Genomic DNA, 24,674 nt, shown 5'->3' with positions numbered 1-24,674 from the left:
AGGCGCCCTGACCTGAGAACACGTCAATCAAAAAGGTATTGCTGCTCATATTGATTCATTTGAACAAATTCTAAAAGGCTTGATAAATAATAATTCTCTGTATTTCACAAGAAATGCACCAAAGGTCAAGGAAGGTCTAAACTACAGAAGCCTTTTGTATGTCGTGTTTAGTCAGTCATCATGTGAGCCTTTAGAGTTGGATGAGAACCACTGGATTCAAATAGACTCACTTATTTCATCACAGCAGACCTCCATGGAGTCAGACGAGCAGTCACTGAGATCATCCAGGGAGGCATCTGTGTTGTTGTGGACCTGAAACCTACAGCAAATGAGACAAACACAAACATATCAACAAATCTACCAAAATTCAGACAAACATTTTGTTATTGCTCTTTGAAACTGAGGTGGTGATTTATAAGCAAAAGGAAGAGTTGACCTGGGGCTGCATCATAGTAACTGTTGTGTTCTAAAAGTAAACTGCAGACTGTGCAGTGTGAGTGAATCTTTCCATCTTAAAAAGGTGAAACACTGCCCTCACCTGAACCTGAAGGGAGCAACAGCAGCCATGTTGCCTTTTCCTGGCTCTCTCCCTCTGCGTGGCATGTTGAATGTCTGATAAGAAGTCTTTGATTTGTCACGAGACACTTCTATCTCAGAAACTCCCAGCTCCTGGTTGGATATATTCCTCATCTCTTTCTGGAAGCTCCTCATCCCACCTGAGGACACTCCTGCTATCTCATTCCCATTTGCACTTTTAATATAAAGGAGCCGCCCTCTTCCCTGGCCTTGCTGGACCTCATCTGCATTGTCCACACTCCTCAGACGATATTTTCCAAAAGTCCAGTTCTTGTTGGTGTTTTGTCTTAACTGGAGGTCCCACAAAGCCTTCTGAGTCAACGCCCCGGTGTGGCGGTCCAGCGTATCTTTAGAGCGTGAGACTTCTCTCTTTAGTATCTGAGGGCTGCTATATGCTGAGCATGTTCCATTAGTTCGCTCTGTAGCTGCTGGGCTTCTGTGAGAGTACACACCAGTCTTCTGCTGCAGCGGTTGGTTCTTTAAAGCCGCACCTCTCAGCAGCGCTGCAGGACCTGAGGAAGCAGACAGCGTAGAAAAGGACTGATGCCGTTTGGCGACGTGCTGATATTGCACCGTGGGACTAGGGAAACTGCTGCGTTGTTGTCTGGAATCCATCTTAGAGAGAGATATTACGTTTTGATATAAAGGGAGACCACAGCTGACACCTCAGTCCTTCTGGCTCTGAGATATGACGTTGATATTCACGCCACCGCTCATGGTTGGTAAGTGTCAGTGGATTAAGATCTGGAAAGGAAGGCAAGAAAATTCAAATTCAGAGCAGAATTTTAAAATACACATTTCTCATGCACCCAGTGTGACCCGTTTCCATATTAGCAGGATATTTCAGAGAAATGCCACTTTGTGAACAAAACTACAGCTACACCATTAGTGAAGATGCATAAGAGTATTCTATGAAATGAAATCATCCTAACACCAAACAATGACAGAGGCACATTTATTATACCATCAGAAACAAGAACAAATGACAGGAAGAGAAGAAGCTGCCCATTAGATCCAACTCCTGATCTATTAGACATGACTCACTGACTGCATGTGAGCATGAGTGTGTGGGAAAGGAGCAAGAGGAGAAGATGGTTAGAGGGGAAAGAGCATTATACCATTATGCATCAATTACAACTTCATGGTAGTCATAAAGTCTGAGAACAAGGCTAGTCACCAGTTTTAATTCCTCAACTGGTAGAAATCTAAAAATCCAGAAAGTGAATTAAACTTTACTGTCAAAAGCTGTTTGAGTGACCTTTAGTTGCACTGAGGCAGTGCTGCAGCTGATCTAAGGCAATGGGGAAAAAATCCTTCACACAGGTTAAATAGAGATGGAAAGAAACCAAAAAGTTGAATTTTGCTATTTAAAATAAGATTTGAAACTAATCAAACACCACTGCACGAAAATCAACCAAAGAATTGGCTGTGTTGTAATAAACAGACGACACCATATGTCTCAACAGCTTTGCCTAATGTATTCCTGGTCCTTTACCCTCGACCTCCAGTGTGAAGCATGCTGTGAAAGCCAGTGGCAGACTGACACCACTTAGCTATGCATCAGGAGAACGGCTCCTTTCAGGCCATGCCAACACCGGCTGGCCCCATCAAAGCCCTGCAGACAGCACCTACTGATATAATGGTGGGGGTTTTAACTCCACCACCTCTTCATGCTCCCTGTACCGATAATGGAAAAGAACCATAGTAAAACCTGAGTGTGATCTAAAGTATTAATTAAAACTCAAAATCTCTAAAAAGGCATCCCAGAAATTCATATAAAAAGGGGACTGATTCAAATCCTTCACTCAGCACTAGTTTACATGTACATTTAATCTGTGAGTGTAAACTCAGTTCAATAAACCATGAAACCCTGAATGAGCCAATCTGATGTTATTGAGGGGACTCTTCTAAATTTCAGAGCAGAAAAATTATTTTTATAGTACGTCTATATGGTAAAATACAATGATTAATTTAATTCAATATCATATTATGAGACTGAAATAACAAATGTACTATAGGGAAGGCTTTAGGAAGAAGACAGTTAAAGAACATTTTGATTAGAAATCTGCTTTGTGGGTTTATATTCAGGATAATCTTTACCACTTCAATGTGCAGCAAAACATACAACTTCAATAACTAACGTGGTTCTTTTTTTTTTTTTTTTAGTTCAAATTTGTTAACTTATCTCTTTGCAAAATAAGATTTTTTTTTTGTCTTACCCGACTAGTCCTGCACGAGTCAGTCTTCAGCACAGAGACAACAGTGTGATGCGGTGCAGACCGACTTAGTCTCCACAGAGATGAGCTACACTCAATAGTATGATGCAGTTTACAGTAATACAATTTAGACCCACGTGCTGCTTTAAAGTGAGTCGGGGCAAATCGATACTGGATGACAACAAGCCGGTGAGGGAGCTGGAGGGAAACTCCACGTCTTCACAGCTCCTACATTTCCACACTCTGTCTTTGCTTTCATCCCTGAGGTCACTCGCACACAGTTCACTTATTATGAACAGATATCAGCGACTCATATTTCGATCTTTCTCTGGTGACATTATTCTGTATTTCCCCCCTGAAGCTCATGTTTCTATCTCAATTTGAATGCAACTTTGAACTCCTGTGTCAAAGGGTCTGATGAAGCACTTGGAAGACAGAGGACTCATTTCCTAAATGCTAGAAAATCATGTTTGAAGACTAAAAATATAGTTGACCAAATCTGGAAATCCTTAGTCTCGTGAAGACTTTGATTTCAAACTTTGTTTTGTGTAAGATGTCGTCTAATGAGGTGTCAACTTATAAAAATGGTAAAGACTGAATATCAACCTTTTTTTTTTTAAATAAATCTCAATGTTGGCCCTGCTGTGGTACAGACACAACGTCTCAGTGCTCCAGTTTCTCTTGTGCGAGTTGAACAAGTGCATCATTATCTACATAACTCCATTTTCTCAAGACTGTCGTACCATCTAGTTTTCATGAGGCCTCATTTAATTTTTATATATAGCATCAAGTCCCAGATTCCTGATTTTCACCACTTCCTCCTACATCCCAGCTTTGTCAGGAGCAAATTGGACTGAGGGCAACTCACACTGTATCAAAGACACAGGTAGAGTAACACATTCACAAATGAATATGGACCAAAGCAGCCTAAAGAATGGCTTTTTCTTATGTTTGACTGACACGAGTCCGGACTTTGTGTTGCCATTGTTTGTGATGGCTCAAAGCTACAGATTGCGTTTCGGTTTTCCCCTCCAGCGTGACTGTTTTGGGCCACAAAATAGTAGGAAATTCAAAGCTACCGTTTCTTTTGTAGCCTATATCATATACCGTTTAATAGCATGCATGACATTTCAGTCGATAGCCTTGAATTTGTAAAGATACAACTGCTAATTAATAAACTGGAAGTGACAGAGCTTGTGCAACATATATTTTAGGGTGTGTTTCCGGTGTAGAATTTCTTTATTCTCCTAACTGCATTGTCTGTCCAACATCAATAACAGTCTGGCTCTCCCTCACACATCCTAACCAAGTTACAGCACTTTGCAGGAGCACTGCTCTCTAATGTATGCATTTACTTTTGAAGGCATATTTTTCTGTCTTGTCATTACCTTTAAATACTGCATGCCTCTTCATAATTAGTGAATAACAACAATTAGAGAAAGATTATCACAAAACCATTAAATACTGGCAAAAGCTTTTTCACTAAAGCCTATTGTGCTTTTTGGGGAATGTGAGATTAGAGTGGGCATTTAAGCGAGTAATCTGTTGGTCCATTACAGGGATTTATCTGTTTTAAGTGACTTCAGATGATTAAACATAATGCCATGACATCATTAACATCAACACCCTGACTAATGCTTCAGCTTCAAGCAGCTGTGCCACTGTTTGAAAACACAGAGGGTGAAGTCCATATTGGATCAGGTTACGGCACATTGCTGAAGTTCTCTCTCAGTGCTTTACGTGCTTTAGCCATGTCCCAGTTAGTGATGTCACAGCAGGTAAGACGCTTCTGATATGAATCACCTGTGGCCTGTTCTTTATACATCTTTGCCTAAAGGTTTTGTTTCTTTGAATGGTCAAGGAAAGCACAGGTATTACTAACCATATTAACAAAGCCTCCATTATAATCAACTCTCCCGACCCTGAGCCAGCATGAATGGTCCCTGAATCTGATAAACAGAATATAACTATCATCAAATTGTTTCTACTGTGACATGGCCAAATGTCTTCCTTGAAAAATATCTGTTGCTGGCTTTTTGATAAGACCTTGAGTAAATCCCAGTCCCTTTAACTGCATCCATGCTGGCCACGGAAGGAGCGCTGGTGCACTCAAGTCCAGGACTCAAACTGGAGTCAGGATTTTTAGAACTTGTGACTGGACTTGAGCACTGACTGCATCTGGACTTATTCTCTGGGGACTCGGACTTGACTCAAACTAGAACTCTGGGGACTCAAGGTTTAGTGACTACAACACTGCACATAAGATATGAGAAAAGGATGCAAGGAAAAACTGTGAGAAAAGAAAAATCAGGGAAACATATTTAGAGACACAAACCGTCCTTTCCTCGGTTCCTTCATCATTCAGCGACCAGTTAAGGAAACTGAGATTTATCTCAATTCAGTTCTTCTTTAAATTTATCTGCACCTACTTTTTTTTAAACAACATTGTTAGTCCTCCACTCATGACTGACAAAGTGAGTTTGATGGATAAGGTAAGAATTTCTGGGTCTTATGGTGGTGTATAATAATAATACTAGATTAACTGATTCACACACATGTGGCCCTGATGAAGAGTACAACAACAGTTTGTCATTCCAGGAGTTGGCATTTTAAATGTTTCAAGCATTGCTAATAAATCAGAAAACAAGTAACTGTACACGGCTATTTACAGTCATTCAAGAAGACTGTTTTAAAAACCTTTGTTGATTTGCCACAAACTACTAACACATTTGAATCATACGGTGGCCTGATTGTTTCTCCCCACGACAAACACAAGCCTAGAAACGTGGTATTGCTTCTTCCTGAAAAATCTTGTCAAGGCAAACATTTCTCAAATTTAACTGACTATTTGAACTAGCGTCAGCAGCCTTACTGCTCAACTGAAAGCCTGTTCCCAGGGTTACACTGCTGCTCTGACACAAATTATTTCTTTCAACCTGAAACAAAAAGTAGACACAGGCTCTGAAGGCCCACAAACAAATTATCGTAAGCAGTGTACTATAAATCCTATATGCGCACTGAAACATCCTGCCTCTGCACTGCTGTTACGCAACTGATACAGTTCTCATGCAGGAATAGAATGGCCATTTACACAGCATGCTGCAGCGCTGATGAGTCAAAGTGTGGGCTGTTGTCTGTGGGGAACCATCAGTCTTTAAGTGGACTGCAAACTGGGTCATTTGAACAGACAGAAGGGGGGGGGGACGACTGGAAATGCATTTTAAAATCCTCCAAAGAATGCAGCAACAACACCTAAAATAGTACAAGTGATTCAGTTCACGCATTAGCAAATAAAACATGCTTTTTCACTTTCACCTTAAAGGCTCACAAAAAAAGTGTACAGGAAGTAAAGCTGTGCACAAAGTTGTGCCAGGGTGCTGCAGTATTTCAAGAGATATACTGTACAACAGTGTGCTATGTGTGCCGGTTTTCATTTATATGAAATATTACAGTGACTGACGGTAACATTAACTTTTATCCAAAAAGGGGACAAACTAAGTAGTGAAAAACAATGTGACTGGAGCATAGCTCACAGTGGCACCGCAGAGCTCAGTCTTTAACACTAGAACCGCCAACAATGCAGTACCTCCTAGAACCGCCAACAATGCAGTACCTCCTAGAACCGCCAACAATGCAGTACCTCCTAGAACCGCCAACAATGCAGTACCTCCTAGAACCGCCAACAATGCAGTACCTCCTAGAACCGCCAGGAGCTCATTTTGACCTCGCACCACTTCAGGCTTTATAATTGCAAATTAGAAGTCTATTACAGGAATGTTTGGTCATTTTTTTCAAAATAGCATGTAAAAATGGATGAAATAATAAAATATCAGGATTTTATTTCTTTTATTTTAGCAATATAAAAATATAAATTCACTTCAGTTAAACTACTAGTGGAAAAATACATGTAATAAAATATGAGAAATTGGTCAAACAGATAAAAACATGAACATTGCTCATAAACACTGAACATTACAACAACAACAATCCACTGATTTCATGAGAAATGAACATGAATTCAGAAATATTTACAAAGAAAGAGCCTTGGTCAAAAATGTTTGGGAACCACAGGCCTATTCCGCTCCAAGTTCTGCCACACAGCTTACTCACAACCAACACAAACACTGAAGACCTTGACAGTACGCTGACCACACACGTCGCCGGGCACTTGACACACAGTTTGACAGTTTTGTTTTTACTGCAGTGCATTTTCAATGTACACTGCCTTCGCTTCTCCTGAGGCTGCTCTACCACTGTTTGAAGGGGCTGAGGCACAGTCTCAGTTGCCTCTTTCATTTGCATGTGGTCGCTGAGTAATTCTTTACACAACTACAGAAGGAAGTCACACCTAGCAAATTTTGTTTTTGTGCAGCTCTGGTATAGAATGCATGCATTGATGCCAGCCAGGTCCAACATGTTATAGAAGACGGCAACTGGCCATCTGTGGGTGGCGGCTCTTGTGGAGTATTGTCTAATCATTTTACCCAGGACATGCACTCCCACCTTGGTCTTGTTATAATAGTGCACTGTGTCTGGCTGTCACTTTCCACGTTCACCAGCTGGTGCATTGTGCTGAAGATGCACACGTTTTTTGTTCACCTTGCCCTGGTATATTGTGAGTATTGTCTTGTCACTCTTCATCACTTTGATGTCATGTAGCGGTGCTTTCTGATGCACAGAAGATGGGAGTGAACACCTGTTTTTGTTCACAGTGCCTACCAGGCTGATGGTCCTTACTAGGAGTTTATGAACAAGGGTGGGTAAAAAAAAGTTGTCTGTAGTTTGATGTTTCTCCCCTTACCTAGGTAAGGCCGCATCAGGTTCATCACTACACTATACTCATTTTGTATCTTGGTTGCCTAGCAATGCCTATTGTTAATTTTGGAAAGTGTGTGTGTGTGTAAGAAAGGAAGAATGTGAGGCATTACTGTAAAATGTTTTGAGTTGTCTGAGTGGCTATATAATGTATATGGCTATACAAGTGCAGTCTATTTGCCATTTTTTGCATTAGGAGTGATGGAGGTCAAAATGACCTCATGGCGGTTCTAGTGTTAACACTGCAGAACCAAAACTGTCCGGCTGAAACGGTGACCCTCTGTATTACACTGGCATCAATGAGTCTATTTACCTTAACTCAGTTTCAACCACATGCCCAACATTGTCACTGTCAGACAAACAAACACAGCCACCATCAGCAGCCTCTTGTGCTCAAAGTCTGCTTCAGCCCAGCGTCTGTTCACTGGGGGGGGGGGGGCAAACTGCACTTAAATGTCAGTTCTTCAGGGAGGCAAGAGGCTGCAACATGTCACTCAACAGCTGACAAGATGTTTACAGTGACATGAATTCTAACCTGAAGAGTAGAACTACATTTCACTAGGTTTTGTAAGTTTAAGAAAAGTGACTTTATATTTATTAAATTTGATTATGCTCAAAGCAAAAGCAAGTACAAATCAAATATTTATTAAATAAACCACAGTGAAGAGTTTTGTTTATGAAATTGAAACTTGCAGTTAAATTAAAGACCACACATTACAAAAATAAAGACAAGACATACCAAACACCACACTTGTATTAACTGCATTTGTATTTAAACTGCTGTATTTCTTTCAACACACAACTGAACCCGAGACGAATCACAGTATGAAGATCACCCCTGACATTTTGACATCCTTGCCTCTGGCAGCCATCACAGATTCATCCAAACAAAGGCGAAGCCAACCCCTGCACAAAATGGGAGGAGTGATTTTCACCTCATGTCGCATGTATCAGCTCTCTGAAGATGTTTTATTCTCAGTGCACAACATTGTACAGCTTTAAATGGAACACATAAAATATGCAAGAGGTTTTCCAAGGCCGGAACACGTCATTTTGGGTTAGCCAAGGTGGAACATGTCTGCCACTGGAGCGCGTCTGTGGACTAGACTTTCCAAACCATATGAACCACACACACACACACACACACTGTATAGACAGCTGGATTCAGGACACATTGACATGTGGCCTTTGAGGAAACAAATCTTTTCAAACATTGGATAGCATCATGTTCAAAACATCACTGTGCATGCATATGCCATAATAATCATAATTACTATGATATGTATAATTTGAAATAGACTATGCATTCACTGTGCAGCACTACAGCTCAGTGTGACCAGAACACTTGTACTGCATTCAAAATGAAGCTACCAAGCTTTTACTTCAATTATGTGGAGCTTCTAAAGGTGTCCTGGACATGATGCAAGCGGTTAGGAAGACAAAATTATACATTCAGCAGCATTTTTCACCATCATAAGATTTTTTTTTTTTAACATGGGACATCATTTCTGTGTTGTTATACCATAATCCAGAGTGATACTGAAGTTCCAAATGCAGTAGTTCAAGGTAATCAAGTTCAGAAGTGCAGCAAGGTGCACACATGATATCTGTCTTATTGACCATGACATCACCCACCATTAGAGGTATTCCCTGGACAATGCATCGACTCCCTTTGTAGAACTGAATTACTTTATGGTCTGCGTTGTGTACATTAGTGTATGGAACTTCAGTACCAGGATGTGCCTGTAGCAAAGCATCGACCATCTTTATTTAAGCTGTGTTTCCACTGTCAAAACCCAATGAGCAGTACATCCCCTACTTCACTGTATCCAACCTGTGGTAAAACAGAAAATACTAAACTATACACACTTAAAAAGAACTGCATGCTCAGTAGGACCGATGTAAAAAACATTCTCCTGTTTCTATTACCTGTTGCACCTGTTTATATTTGGAGAAGTAGAAATATTGCACTTCATTTTTAGTTGGTTTGTTTTAAAAAAGTGAGAGAAAGACAGTAAAGTAAACGGAACCTGCCCAGAGAATTGCAAACGCTGCATCTTGTCTTACAAATACATTCTCATGAGTCTCAGCTATACTCTGTGTTTAGTGCCAATAGGCAAATGTTAAAATAAAGTGGTAAACTACTTGATAAACATCAGCATATGACCGTCACCACTGGGAGCATGTCGACATTAGCACAGACCATGACTGATCACAGCCTCAGAGCCTCCACCAAAGCTTGAAATTTATCTAAAGAGCTTTTGTTTTGTGTTGGTACTGAAACTTCCCAAATGGTTCCCTGTCCTAGTGGATTGTGTTTATCCAAACGTAACAGAAAAAGAATTCCACGGAAGCCTCATATTTCAGAGGTATACCTGAACTCGGGTTGATTCAATCTTCGATGAGGACATCAACAACCTTTACATGAACAATCACAGCCTGCTGCATCTCACTGTAAATGTAGATGAGTAATGTGAAGTGTGAGTTTGATGCAGTGGTCGCCTGTAGCACACACTGGTGTGAGTCAGCAGTACATCCCAGGCGACTACAGGGCATATGACTCGCAGTCCCGGGAAGGACAATAAACGTCCATCATGGGACCACAAAGTCAGCAGCCTGTGATCCTCAGGCCTCTCCTCTGCCTACAGCCATACTGTACACATGACAGAAATATCTCAGTCAGCCATGGCACAGGGGGTACTGGGATGCTGCAGTAAAGGACTGTGTCTGCCAACTGCTCACATTCTCAACAAATACAATTTTGCACTTTGTAGTACATCTGAAAACGATTCAAAATTCAGTTCAGTTAAAATTAACTGCAGCCAACACTAGTTAAATCTTAGAATAAAGACATTTTTGTCCTCAGTAAACTTACCTAAAGAAGGCTGACATAACAGTGAGATGGTAATAAGTGCAAAGGAAGCTGAGGCATGCCAGTATGAGTGAGGTGCCCTTCAGTCCATCCCTGTTACGATCGTGCAGAGCGGCTGCTGTGAGCCCTGTCTGCTGACCGATATGCAAATATCAGATGAGACAAAAAAAAACACAGCAGACTGCAGCTCAAACAGCATTAAGGGTTGAAGCCTCCCAGCCTTCGTCCGGTGTCTGGATCAACGTGGGACCGTTTCCTTCCTGCTTGCATAACAATACTCTAGAAAGATCCTCTGCTGCAGCTGGTGCCTGTGGATCAGGCCACTTAGCCGGCAGGCGCTGTCTCCGACTTAAATGGACCTGGCACCGTTCCAGTCCAAGTCTCTCTGAACAGAAGTGCTGAGCTGAAACACAGCCATATATATTGTGATAATACTAGAAACCTGCATCGTACTCCACACTTTTTCTCTGTCACAGCCCTGCCTGGCAAGTTGCATGTGCATCTTTTCTGCTTGGAGCTTAGTGTCCTGAGTCACAGCCAGTGAACTGGACTGATTTGAATTGTCACTGCATGTTTGTATTTGGCTGCCTACAGGGCACAGGCTCCCTCAGCAGGACCCTCAGTGGGAATCTAGGCCAAAGGAAGCCAAATCAGTGACCCAGGGAAAAAAAAAAAAAAAAAAAAAAAGCAGGAGTCATTATATGGACGCAGCATCAACTCACACACCTTTCATACAATCTTTTAGATGGGGATTACAAACCGTGACTAATACAACCCCCCCCCCAGATATTGCACAATGACTCACATCGTCATTTTACAAGGCTCCATATGTGCAGACCAAGGACATGTGGTGGAGCAGGACCAAATTTAGCATGCGCCGAGAGCGATAAAACAACACACATACTGGTGTGAAGACACAAGGCAAAGTGTGAGGAGTTATGTTATATTCACTTCTGCACATTTGAGCAATTTGCCTCTTCTTGAAGTTAAATTGCTCTGCAGGATGACTAAAGTTCATGAAGTTTATAGACTGAGGCAGTTTGGAAAATGGAGCCTTAAAACCTCTGTTGAGTCACAGACACAAGATAAGCGAGGATGAAAATTAAAGATGTAGACTGGCTGGACACAGAAATGTGTAATTAATCTGCACACACACACACACTGTACATGTGCTGTTTGACCTTTACAGAGAGAAATTGCTATCTCAATATTAAATCCTTTGCAGAAGATTGAACATAATCGCAGCGTAATTAACAGTGTCAAGATAAAGAATCAGTGTGTTCACAGGCAGGTACAAACAGCCTGAGTGAACTGAACTGATAGCAAAGTCCTTCAGCCTTCACCCTACGCTCACAGCTTATTATCTGTGCACACCACACTCTGATGTTTGCACGTTCTGCTTCAGTTAAGAAAAATCCTGTCACCTTTTGCATCAGCATGTTTTCCAGCAGTGGTACATGCCAAAAGACTGCCAGACAGAGAAATCAGGGTGTGTCTCGACTTCACTTAAACATAATCTCTGCCTATATGTGACCTCTACTGACTAATTTATGGAACTGCATCTCTTCACCTCTCATTACAGCCAGGGTGCGTGCCAGAGAGCAGTCAGCAGAAAGCAGGTTAAACTGCGGGTGGCCCAGCTCATACATCTTGCACTTATCTCATCCTCCCAAATTTATCTAATCATACGTATTGAATGATTTATACAGTTTATATCCTGATCAATCCTAATGACATCATCTGAAATGGTACAAACACTTCTGGCTACTTGAGTTTATACAGCTGGCTTTTGTGTTCCAACTTGCTTGGAAAGGACTCGTAATAATAAAGCTCTTCTTTCTAAAGGTTAAATTTAAACAGCAGTTACTTCACGTTCCTGAACACTGAGAAAGACATTTTAATGAGATGAATTACTGCCACAGTCGACCAAATAATACTTAAATGAATAAATCAGTAAGTAGGGCTGCAGCTAACAGTCATTTATATTGTTATTCACTCAATTAATTGTTTGGGTCATAAAATATGATAAAAACAGCCCATAACAATTTCCCAAGACCAACTGACATTAAATGTCTTGTTTTCTCTGATCATGAGTCTAAAACATATTGACTTTATATCATTTTTAAAAAAAACCAGCAGATACTCCCATTTGAGAAGCTGCAACCTTCAATTATGGCATTTTTGATTAATGCTGAAGTGAAAATGCACATACAAAAACATGCACTTTGGAAAATGCTAAATGAAGCCATGTGAAGTTATTTTTGCTGAAATAGCACAACAACATGCACCAAAGCGTGGACACCTGCCACAATGGATCTAACTAAATACCAGCGAGCACCACCCAAACACACTAAGCCCACTGCTGGCTGCTAAGCAAACACATTGCTGTGTTAAGTCAACTCACCACTTCAGCTATTCCTCCTCACCTGACAACTTGGCAAAGCTTCTGTGAAAAATGCAGCCAAAAAAGGAGACTATTTCCAGGGGGAGGAGTGCTGGCTTCAAGTCAAGTCAAAAAAAAAAAAAAGTATGCTGAATTCCTCCCTGAGGCTCCAATGAGCGATCCCCACTCCTCCGTTCACTGATGGATGGACAACCCTAAAAAAGGAAACTATTTCCAGGGGGGGGAGGGCTGGCTTCAAGTCAAGTCAAAAAAAAAAAAAAAAAAAAGTATGCTGAATTCCTCCCTGAGGCTCCAATGAGCGATCCCCACTCCTCCGTTCACTGATGGATGGACAACCCTGCCCCTGCCTCTCATCCACTCTTCCTCCTCTGGATTAAATCCACTGAGTCTCTGTCACTCAACTCCTCTTTGTGCTCTGTCACGAGCATATTAACATGTACACATTCTATACAAAGAGCCAAGGCGGATGTCCACAGAGCAGAAACAGAGGGCTAATGTTGGCCAATCGCAGGCTATAAATAGACTTTGTGAGTTCATCATTGTCTCTTCCTATGATGGTGAAGAGCCTAGAGGGCTTGGAGAGAGACAGGAAGGCAGACTAAGCAGCATCACGCCGTATCGACTACAATCCCCTTATCAGATTCACCTTTCCTGATCCTCGGCTTAGGGAGCCATGTTTGTCAACACTAATAATAAAATAAGTAGCAAGTATTCATGGATACATGAGATTGTGACGTGTTATTCTGGTGAACAGGAGGATGATGCACCCATCTATTATTGGGCAAAAGGTCACATGTGTGATGTGCTACAGTAAAGCGTGAGAGACAGGGAGCCTTTACCTGCACAATCATTAAATGTCACAGTGCACAAGGTCACCAGCCAAATGCCAACGACACCCTTCATGTAGTAGTAGTAGTAGTAGTAGTAGTAGTAGTAGTAGTAGTACGGAGTAAGGGAGACAATTAAAACTCCCTGTATCTATAGCTACTGACAGCATACCTGAGTGTGCAGGACCAAAGAAAGCTATTATTTAAGTAAGTCTGCCATTAAAAAACAATAAGTCACTTATGCACAGATTTCTGCAGCTGTCCCTCAGGCTCTCCATCATATTATAAAACTGCTCAAATGTAGGTGCAAGGTGACACGTACCCACTACCAGTGCAGACTGAGTCAAAGCACTTTGTTTCTGAAACTTACAAGGTCAATAAAAGAGGTGGCGCTGCATTAATGCTTCTAGAATAAACCGTGAGCATGGAGAAGTACCACTGACAACTGGGGCTTTCAGAACACCTAAAACCAGAGATGCACCAGTACCACTTTCTGCTGACATCTTATCCTCCACCTAACAACCTGCTCAACCAGCACGATGTTAACATAATGTTGCCGTCAAGTGGCATCACTGCATGGACAACTTTTAGGAGTTCAAGTATCAGAGGACCTAGTACGTCCCTACCTAAAACTGCAAACATTTTCTTTCTCAACCAAGAGAAAGACGGTTTAACTCACCTTAAAATTTGTTTTGTGCTACATTACTTAACACACTAATGTTCTAAAAAACCTTCTGAAGCTCTGCAGTCTTCATAGATATGACAAGCTACTATTCATTTGCTGCTCACATTTAAATTTGAGCATTTTCTGGCAACCGAGTTTTCACATACATGGGATACATGTGTAGTACTTTTCCATCTTCTTCAGTCTTCCATCCCACTCCATGAATAACTGCTGTCCTCCCCCTCTGTGTGTCCATCATGACTCCTCCCACAGCCTGGTGTCCCATCAGCTTCCCTCTGCCTCTCTGCAGACTACGGTCTCTTCCCATCTTAGTCATCTCTTCACTGAACAGCCAGAGAGGAGCAGCCTTTCACCTCAGTGCAGGTAACAGTTAAACTTAAGTTGTACTTGCTAAGTGAACAAAAAATATGCATCTCAGCAAACAACAAATATCTCCACACTTAGCCATAAAGTTTGATGACAAGATGTCTGTACATGCTGTTTCACTGATATGTGCACTTTATGTCAGAGTTGATTGGAAAAGAGCTTTTTTCACACTTCTATTACAGAGAAAATCAAACACGTCTAACAATTAAATGTGGTAAAAGAAACGGTGTGTGCTAAAATTCTGGATTTGACAGTCAAGGTTACTTTTAATTAAATATCTGCACAGTGGTGCTGGTAAACATACACTTAAGCTGGAAAATATCCCTTTAATGTCTTTGATAGGACGGGTGTATGCTGCAAACTTTGTTTCTTGAGCATCCGATAAGAAACAATCCTGAAAAGGTGACAATGTTCTGCTAAAATGAGCTTTATGTATATAAAAAAAAAAAGCCACCTTCAAGCAAACTTGTCAGCATATTAAAAACAAGGTTTCAACTAATTAACTGTCCTCAGCCTGTTGGAGGTCAGAACATTACAAATTGAAATACTGAGAATTTCCCGTCTATGCAGAGTGATCTAGTCGATTAAGGACTGATGTATCTGAAACATTACATGATGTCGTCGCCGTAAAAGACAATTGTTTTTGGTGTGGTGTCGATACTGAATGAGCTCTGAAATAACTTTAAATGTATAAGGTGATTTTAGTGCTATCTGAGCCATGCTAGCAGGTACTTTGCATTTTACAGGCAGCTATGAACAGATATCCACTTACACCAAAGGCAAAGAGAACGCTCTAGTATCAACTAGTGCTTCTCCTTTTATAGGTATTGTATGTAGACTCAAGTGTTGCCTCACATTATATATACGGTGTGTGTGATCACAGAATGCCTTTTGGAGGAGGAAACAAGTGCGGCTGCTGCCAGAAGACCGTTTACTTTGCTGAGGAAGTGCAGTGCGAGGGGAAAAGCTGGCATAAATCCTGTTTTCTGTGCAGTAAGTATTCAAGTTCTCAGGTAAACTGCTTTATCTGCCTACTGACTCTCGTAATGACTCTGAAATCACAATATGTGGCAGGAAGGAATGCAGAATATTTGGCATCAGGGTAGGAAACTGAGCATCTGCAGGTTTCGCTCGAACATCTCGGCCCTTATTTGGATGTAGTGGAAACATGTGACAAAGGTTTAGGTTTCCTTATATGGCAGAGGAAGGTACTCGTACTCCCCCCTCATGCAAGCGTTTATCTGAGCCAGCTAAGCACATCATGAGTATGCTGCTCTCTTTTTTAAATGTTATGCATAGTTTGTGGTAATGTCACAGCTAATCATGTGGGAACAATGTCAAGGATTGTTTTTGAGAACTGGGCTCATTGTCCTTGTTGCACTGTAGATTCTCAGGAAAGGAACATTTAATTAGTTTTTTGTTGTTGCTGTTTTCAGTGGTCTGTAAAAAGAACTTGGACAGTACAACAGTGGCTGTTCATGTGGATGAGATCTACTGCAAATCGTGCTATGGCAAGAAATATGGACCAAAGGGCTACGGCTTCGGCGGTGGAGCTGGCACTTTGAGCATGGACACAGGAGAGGGACTTGGAATCAAGCCTGAACTGTGAGCAAATCAGCACTAGCTCCTGATAGTTTAATCACTAGCTCCTGATAGTTTAATCAGTGATAACAGTATAAAGTACTATATTCTATATCCACGTCGTTAAATAAGTAGTGTTCTTTTTTTTGGCTTTCACCTTTTTGAATAGAAAAGTACATAAACAGCTCCAAGGACTGACAAAGTTTCACATGAGGGGTTAAACAAAAAGGGATTTACATAGCTGTAGTAGTAGCAGCTCTTGATACGTTTCTATCAAGCAGGTCTGTTCCGTTTCCTCCCTCAGTTGTATGAACCTTACCACCTTGCTTTCTGATTTTTAAGACAAGCTCCTCATCGCCCTACAAATAACCCTAACACATCAAAGTTTGCCCAGAAGGCAGGAGGCTCAGATGTGTGTCCTCGATGTGGGAAAACCGTGTATGCAGCGGAGAAGGTTATCGGAGGGGGCAATGTAAGGAAGACCTATACCATTTTTTTTTATATAAATTGTCTTCTAAATTTAAAGTCAGTGATTTGCCAGGACATTTCTGAAATTAATCCAATTCTTGGCCCTCTCCTTAGTCCTGGCATAAGGGCTGCTTTCGTTGTGCCAAGTGCGGCAAAGGACTGGAGTCCACGACCCTCGCCGATCGAGATGGGGAGATCTACTGTAAAGGTCTGTGTGGATTAACTAGAGCTAAACCGACAGTGGCCAACTTGATTAGTTATGTGAAGAAAACTTAAAAAGGTGCATTAGCTACCATAAGAGTTCACACTTCAAGTGAGAGGACGTGGCGTCTGTCTGCTGTACCACCTCCTCCGTGACAGTCTGCCACTTACAGCACTTCTGTTATTCCAGATTCTCTACCCTTGTTGTCAAAGTCTGGTGTGTAAATTAGCCCCATGAGGGAGGAGCTCTCATCAACTGAAATTCAGAGACAGCGGCTGCCAGAATGAAGACATTGTGTTGTTTTGTACAGAGAGAGTTGGACAAACAAAATGCAAAAACCAGGGTCAACATTGATTTGGCTTTTTAAAATAGAGTGTTAAAAGCAGCCAAAGGAAGATTAGCAACCTAGCATGGTCATGATTTGTTCTTGTACTTAATTAATATTTTAATTTGGGAGTAAAGGTGGAAACTAATGAGTATTTTAGATAATTAATCATTAATTTTTTACAAACAATGGGAAGACTGATGAAAAGCATCTTCCTAAAACACATGCAAACTGGGAAAGTCCTCTGTTAATTGGCAGTTACTGTAGTTTAGTTGCACAAATATGGCAGTACTTGCAGCTGTTTTGTGATATGCAGTATTATTTACTTGTATGACATATTTCGGACCTCGTCCGAGTTAAACCTCAGTGTGCAGAGCAGAAACAGCTGAGGCCCAGTACATCAGAAACCCCTCTCGCCTGCTGCCATTTAGTTTACTGCATTTATATTTGAACAGAACAGAGAAGTACACATCAAGGTAAAAACAAAAGTCTTTCAATTAACAACTCATGTTTGGTAGTTACATAGTTTAAGTCAGCCAACGACGACAACAACAACAACATTCCTCTGATTCTGTGGCTCTGCAAACTGAGGTTTACCTCTGAATAAACCAGCTTTGCCTTCAGAAGTGTGTATAACAAAACTCCAGTCTTTTTTGCCATTTCATTGTAATTTTATTCACAGGATGCTATGCAAAGAACTTTGGTCCTAAGGGATTTGGCTTTGGTCAGGGTGCAGGCGCCCTTGCTCATTCTCAGTAAAGCCTGAAGCCTCGGGCCACCTGGGACCGACACCTGTCGTGCTCTGCTATCATCGCTGCCAGGATCTTCCACTCCATATCCAGCCTATTTTACTCTGCCCTTTCACTCCAGCTACAGGCAATGAGGAATGAAAGAATCACACAGTTTTTTGTACATATTCAAGTCAATTTTGCTCTATACTGCATGTTGCATTAGGACCTGGTGGTTACATCCTGTAAAACATTTTTTAAAAATTGAATTCTAACTGAATATGTGCACATTGTGTTTAAACTCAGTTTTTATAGAAAAAAAAAGTAACTACATGACTGTAAATCTAACAGGCACTCATATTGCAATAACATAAATGAGCTTGGCAAATGTTAAGTTTGATTAATGTCTCAAATAGTCTTTGAGCAACAGCATAAGAACCACACGTTTCCAGACTGACAGCTGTGGAACAACAGCCTCAAGGTTCAAGTGAAGCAGAGATAAAACCATCCTTCCTGCCCTAAATGTCAAAAGGTGTACATATTATCTGAAAATACACGTTACTGCTAAGACACAAATTAAATATCAGGCAACAAAAACAATGGATTCTTTCCTGACTACCCATCATGCACATTTTGGTACTCTTTACACTACTGTCATTGTTCTTTCTGTGGTTCTGACCTGATGAAATCAGTTTGTTTACATCACGGTCGCGCTTGTTATTGCTTCTAATCGTCATCACACAGAGCGAAGAGCCGGCTGCTGTGCTGAACAACATAGTCACAGTACTTGGCCCCGTCTCCGCCTGCTCCGAGGAGCTGGCACTGAGTGCCGTGCAGCTGTGGGGGTGACGGTGATGGAGGAGACAGCTGTTTGTTTTGGCACAGACTACAACATGTGCGAGTCACATCAACAACTAACCTAGGCCTGAAATCCACACCAAGATGACATGCTCAAGACCTCAGATCTGTTCCAGAACTTTTATGTAATTACATTTATAATGAATATGTGGAACAAGTAAGTGTTTCATCTCCAACCTTGAAGATATCCTCAAAATGGATATTTGCTCCAAGCGTCCTTTAAATATGAAAACACTATTACTGCAGGTGCAGGAAACCCCTTAGCCACCAGAGGGCGACATGATCATAGTACATAAGATAAAAAGGCCAAATTCTCCTGAAAAATTAAACTAATAATGTTTTTAATCAGTTGCAGTGAATTATTTGACTGCGCCAGTTGTAATATTTCAAACTTGTGTTTTAGCAGGTTTGATCCATTCGATATCAGACTTTAAATTAACACTGCACTTTAAATAAGGAAGTAAACCAAATATTTGTTCACGTTATGCACACGAATACCACCGGCACGATACAACTGCAGTGCATGTTTTAAAGCTACAGTATGTAACTTAATGAAACTCCAAATCAAGCCGCTCTGCTCCGCCCAGCACCCCCTCTCACTGCTCCGCTACGCTCTAGCTTCCGCCCAGCACCCCCTCTCACTGCTCCACTACGCTCTAGCTCATTTACATACATGTAAATAATAATTACAGCAAAGTACATGTGAAAACTGTGCTGTAAACTGCCAAATAATCCCCTGGCATCTGTATATGTGGTAGCTTTAAGTTTCTCAGCGACACTGCCGCAGACACACACAGCACTTAGTTAATTCTGCTGCTATATACGTATAGTGTGGAATCACGATCAGCTGCCGTGAGTAATCAGTGTAGATCTCAGTGTCATAAATCAAACCAGCATCAGGGAGTTTAAAGTCCTGACTCAGCTGGAGTAAAAACCCAATTCTGAAAATTTACACAATCAATCCCTCTAACAACAACAACAACAACCAGGATACACTTAACCCTATAAAACCATTTGAATCATATTTGATACGTGAGGTTTCGGAGCAAAAAAAACAAAAACAACAAAAACAAAACAAAACATCAAAAATGCCCCATGTATCAAATATGATACAAAAGAAATAAAAATAATCTAAATAATATGGCACCTCTATTCCTATATGCCTGGACTGTCTGTCTATGCATATATGGCAAATAAAAATCGTGAATCTTGAATTTTGAATCATGAATTTTATTTTAGATTTTGTTAAGAGGTTTAATAAACATCTCAGTTCCAAAAAATTAGAATGTTCTGGCTATTTTTTGATATGTTGGGCTTTACAGGGTTAAAGACAAATGGAATTATTTCAAATCTCCTCAAATTCTAAATAAAGTCACTACAGAGGCTGACTCATCACTAGCAGTATTTCCCATGGTCGTCGACTCCCATTCTTGATGTGAGCTTAAACCAACTGTAATAAACTGCAGCGCTAGCCTGGCAGCTCAGCAGGTCACTGTCTCATTTATGTACACATGTTTATGCAGGGACCCTGTCAAAGAGCAGCAGCATCACACGGTGCTGCAATTTGGCTGTGTGGCTTTAGCTTCATTCATGCCTTAAAGCCACAGCTTAGCATCGTCTGCGGTGATTATACTAATCAGACCAAAGGGGGCCCTGCAGCCTCAGGGGGAGACTGGCACATCTCTAACATCGCTCTCACTAACCAAAGAAAACCATCTGCAGTAATAAGACAAACTACCTGGAGTTGCCTTTGCAACTTGGAGAACAAATAAAGGGGAATAGGCATGAACAAAGACTAGAAATGATGCTACCCAGAAATTTAAATGCATCACCTACACCGTGTAAACGAGGGAAAACAGATTAACAGCAGTCTTAAATCTGGTAATGTGAACTTCAGTTAAGACGTTCATCCCATTTTGGCACACAGGAAAGTTCACACACATTATTATAAAGAAGCAGAGACCAGTGGTCTGTCAACCCAACATAAGTATCACAGCCACTGATATCCTGAGCCCACCCTCTCTCATGGCCTGTGTATGTTTCTATTTAAGTCTCCTTGTGATAGAGAGGAGGGACAAAGCCAGGGGTGCAGAAGATAAATATCCCAGTGTCCTTCTTCTCGCCATCACGTTGGTCACTCTGCATCCACAGCACCGTTACAGAAAGGTAAGGCCATGCATCTCAGCCACACCACATCAACATAATTGGTAGTTTTAAGATATAAAAATGATTGCTTCATGTCTCCTGTGTGCGTTTGGCTACTTATGTCTTGTGTCTGACCAACACTCGAAAACCAAAAGACTGTTTACTATGACAGACTAGCTGACTGACTGATTAAATGTTTAACAGCACCTAGTCTGATAATAAATATATTGTCAAAAGTAGTTTTTCCAAGCACAACTGCCAAACATTTCCTAGTTACGGCTTCAAAACTGTAAAGATTCACTGCTTTTCTGTTTAATGCGACAGTAGAAAATCTTTAGGTTGTTACATGGTGTTAGATAAAACAATTTGATCTCTCATAGATCAAACAAATCACCGAGAAGAAAGTGATTAATCACTAAAGAAAATAAGCGACAGTTTCAGCCCTACAAAATCTCATACAACTATAATAAATGTCCGTAACCTCAAGTTCTATAGTGTACAGAACATGCACGCTGTGTTAGGCGGCTCTGTTCTGAGAACCGGGAACCCCCGTCTATATTTGTGTCTTGATCCAGTGGAAAAGTGGGAATAAAAAGCAGGAAATGTTATCTGTCTGGAATAGCTGCCATGTTGGAGGTCGTGCATGCCGCTCCCTGTCTGCCATCACTTAGTGGTGATGGAGTGTGCTATCAGCGGTGGGAGGTGACTGGTTGATTCTGGGCAGCTCTGTGAGTAAGATGTAGCAATGACTTAGAGAACAGAACCAGGTTTGGACATACTGTCCCGTTGAGCTGAATGGGTCCAAACCTTTGCTAATGTACAAAACAAAGGGTTGCTGTATGAAAGGTCATGTCAATTAGAAATGTAATAATTATTATATAAAAATAAAAGTAATGAAGGAACAGTAAAAGCCAACAGTCCTTAAACAGAATATATATATGTCAGTCTCTCTCCAGATACTCTGTATATTTCCATTCTTGTAAACTAGTTGACTGTAGTGGAGCTAAAATGGAAACCGTAATTAGGACCTACTGGGGCTCTAGACCCAAGTGGCCTCCAGTATCGAGCACATCAGAGACAAAAGGCTTTATTTTTGTCTTCCAGGGGGAATTGAAATTGCCAAGATGCCTGAGAAACCGTAAGTGTATTGTGTTTCCATTTCCAAATGAGAGTATCAGTTTCAGACAGCAAATGGCATTTATCTATAGAAACACAGATTAAGGAACATAATCGTGTTGCAAACTACGGGGGAGCTCAATCCCCCCCATAAGACAGGAGCTCCCCTGAAAACATGAAATAATAGTAAAATATTTGGAGGACTCTGTCTAAAATATTGGCAATGTGTTATTTTGTCATATATGCTACTTCTGTACCTTTATCATCATGGATCAGTGGTAAAAAATAGGCCATTGTCAATTATTACTGATGTACGATTCACACACAAAGCTGATTCTGCACAAATTCATTTTAATCAAGACACCGGCATGCATGCAATTCGTCACCATAGCAAACTTCACTTTAATGCAAAAATCACCAAAACAAACTCTTGACCATGTCAGTTGGCTTAAAACACAGAAGAACAGTCTGCGCCTGAATCACCATTTTTCATTTAGGCTAATTGCAGTTATAATTTAAAATTCATTCAGATTCTCTGTATCTTTAATGATTTTTCTAAATCTATGTTTGTACGACTCTCTACCCACAGACCAGAGGTAAGACTTCACAATGTTCCATTTGACTAACAAATATTGTTTATTGCTGCAAAAAAAAAACACAACTTCTGTTTTTGCAGATAAAATCTAAAATCTCAGCCTCTCGCAAGCTCATGCTGAAGGTGAGTCCTCAGCCGCATTTACACAGGCTGCACCCTGCACAGGCAGTAAATGAGAGCTTTAGCTTTGCTTCTCTGTGGTGTTTTAGAGCCTGATGGTAGCCAAGGCTAAGGAGGATCTGGAACAAGAGATGGTAGAAAAAGAGGAGCAAAAGGCAAAATACCTGGAAGAAAAAGCTCCTCCAATACAAACCCTCGGCATGTCCTTAGAGCAGCTACAGGTACCATTTTACATTCACCACTATCTGACTCATATTTGCAAGCTCATTCTATAAATTCTGCATGTATTGAAGATATACTGCAAAAGATCTCTGGTATTTCACTCAGCAGGCGATAAAATCATCATTCAGTTCATCTTAATTTCTACACAGACACTATGTGAAGAGCTGCATGCCAAGATAGACGTGGTGGACGAGGAGTGCTATGATATTGAAGCCAAAGTTTTGCACAACACCCGAGAGGTAACGGAAAACTGATTACGAAAGAAGCAGCGCTGATCAGAGCTGCGACAGTCCAAAGAGTAGGCTACCGGCCAAAAACACGCAGTAAACCTCATCTCTGCTTTTGCCGCAGATCAAAGACCTAAACATCAAGGTGCTGGACCTGCGAGGAAAGTTTAAGAGACCCAGCTTGAGGAGAGTGAGGGTTTCTGCTGACGCCATCCTGTGCTCTCTGCTGGGCTCCAAGCACAAGGTTTCTATGGACCTGCGAGCTAATCTCAAATCAGTCAAGAAGGAGGATACAGAGAAGGTGGGTTTGGGAAAAAGAAACCAAAACACAGATAAAGCTGAGAAGAACAGGGGCAGCAGCTGAGACTGAGAACTTGTTCAAAGTGATAGTTGATGTGGCACTTTATTCACAAGGTCAATGCTGATGTTCCTGTTGGGGGTGTATGATAAAGTGTGAAACTGATTTCTCAGTTTACCAAAACAAAAACTGGTGCAAGGGTCAAAATATTAGACTCTGTTTAAGAAGAATAGTCAAAGCAAGTCAACCAGTGTTTGTAGTTAATTAAGAGGCTCTGACAGAACAGCACCAAACTAGTTACTGTAGACTAATGGACTGATAAATGAAACCCATGTCAAGAGGTCAATTTCTCTAGCCATGTCCACTACCGCAGCATCCAGGTGAGACACTACACTGGAAAAGACTAAAAACTGTCTTCATGTGTGTGTGCTGCAGGAGAAGACAGTGGAGGTGAGTGACTGGAGGAAGAATGTGGAAGCCATGTCAGGCATGGAGGGTCGCAAGAAGATGTTTGATGCAGCAAAGGGCCCCAACCAGTGAATGAAACAGCTGTCAAATGCCACTGTTTGCCATCCATAGAGAACAGAGCACATGACACACACACACACACACACACACACACCCCCACACCCAAAGACTTCAGAAGTCACACTCAGCAGAATGGCTTGGCATCTCATATTCAGCATCTCTCCCCTGTAGCACATAGATATTCTGTTTTCTTTCATTTTCACTTAAATAAACACAACAAATGGAGACTCCATTTTTTTTGGATACTGCAAAAAGAAAAGGGTTTTGTGTTAACATTCATCAGCCCAATGTGATTGCCGTTGATTTCTGACATGGTCTACATGCTAATTAGCAGTTTTATCCACTGCTTGTCATGCGCCTACAAACATTTTAAATGAAGATGAAGAATCGCAGTCTTGTAATATAATGCATCCAAATTGTAATCCAAGTCAGAAATGTAAGTACAACAAACAACAATCACACAAAAATTAAGCAAAGCCTCTACAATGAGCTGTTTATAA

At 41.1% G+C, this 24,674-nt stretch overlaps 3 protein-coding genes across 4 annotated transcripts in view; 2 read left to right on the top strand and 1 right to left on the bottom strand.

Annotated features, from left to right (window-relative positions):
* The window catches only part of LOC109960947 (uncharacterized), a 29,938-nt gene that overhangs the window by 4,898 nt on the left and 366 nt on the right, over positions 1-24,674 (bottom strand). The window contains exons 2-3 of the mRNA XM_020601482.1: positions 539-1,320; positions 231-319 (exon numbers count right to left, since the gene is read on the bottom strand). Coding sequence (XP_020457138.1) covers positions 231-319; positions 539-1,191 — 742 coding nt within the window. The 5' untranslated portion in view covers positions 1,192-1,320. The remainder of the gene's footprint in view (positions 1-230; positions 320-538; positions 1,321-24,674) is intronic.
* csrp1b (cysteine and glycine-rich protein 1b) lies at positions 14,652-22,842 on the top strand. Its single transcript, XM_020601723.1, has 8 exons — positions 14,652-14,758; positions 15,645-15,754; positions 16,198-16,366; positions 16,685-16,814; positions 16,925-17,018; positions 18,020-19,048; positions 20,975-21,089; positions 22,173-22,842. The coding sequence occupies exons 2-6, from the start codon at positions 15,646-15,648 to the stop codon at positions 18,094-18,096; spliced, it is 579 nt and encodes a 192-aa protein (XP_020457379.1). The 5' UTR covers positions 14,652-14,758; position 15,645; the 3' UTR covers positions 18,097-19,048; positions 20,975-21,089; positions 22,173-22,842.
* On the top strand, positions 21,004-24,411 carry tnni1b (troponin I type 1b (skeletal, slow)). Of its 2 annotated transcripts, XM_020601923.1 has the most exons (8): positions 21,004-21,089; positions 22,173-22,206; positions 22,774-22,780; positions 22,861-22,902; positions 22,989-23,120; positions 23,271-23,360; positions 23,473-23,649; positions 24,082-24,196. In XM_020601923.1, exons 2-8 carry the CDS (start codon positions 22,193-22,195, stop codon positions 24,184-24,186), a joined length of 567 nt encoding a protein of 188 aa, XP_020457579.1. In that variant the 5' UTR covers positions 21,004-21,089; positions 22,173-22,192; the 3' UTR covers positions 24,187-24,196. The 2 variants fall into 2 exon arrangements, with proteins under 2 accessions (XP_020457579.1, XP_020457508.1); XM_020601852.1 differs by lacking the exons at positions 21,004-21,089; positions 22,173-22,206 and having other exon boundaries at positions 22,704-22,780; positions 24,082-24,411.

This window comes from Monopterus albus, unplaced genomic scaffold, assembly GCF_001952655.1.
Source record: "Monopterus albus unplaced genomic scaffold, M_albus_1.0 scaffold1.1, whole genome shotgun sequence".
NCBI classification, from domain to species: Eukaryota; Metazoa; Chordata; class Actinopteri; order Synbranchiformes; family Synbranchidae; genus Monopterus; species Monopterus albus.
This window is presented reverse-complemented; position numbering and strand designations above follow the sequence as displayed.

Excerpts from the sequence above, each read along its gene's own strand:
- tnni1b (XM_020601852.1), top strand. The coding sequence starts at position 22,748 with ATGTTTGTACGACTCTCTACCCACAGACCAGAG. Across the intron at positions 22,781-22,860 it reads TCTCTACCCACAGACCAGAG|ATAAAATCTAAAATCTCAGC; the intron begins GTAAGACTTCAC and ends CTGTTTTTGCAG. Across the intron at positions 23,361-23,472 it reads TTTTGCACAACACCCGAGAG|ATCAAAGACCTAAACATCAA; the intron begins GTAACGGAAAAC and ends CTTTTGCCGCAG.
- csrp1b (XM_020601723.1), top strand. The coding sequence starts at position 15,646 with ATGCCTTTTGGAGGAGGAAACAAGTGCGGCTGCTGCCAGAAGACCGTT. Across the intron at positions 16,815-16,924 it reads AGGTTATCGGAGGGGGCAAT|TCCTGGCATAAGGGCTGCTT; the intron begins GTAAGGAAGACC and ends CCCTCTCCTTAG. Across the intron at positions 17,019-18,019 it reads TGGGGAGATCTACTGTAAAG|GATGCTATGCAAAGAACTTT; the intron begins GTCTGTGTGGAT and ends TTTTATTCACAG.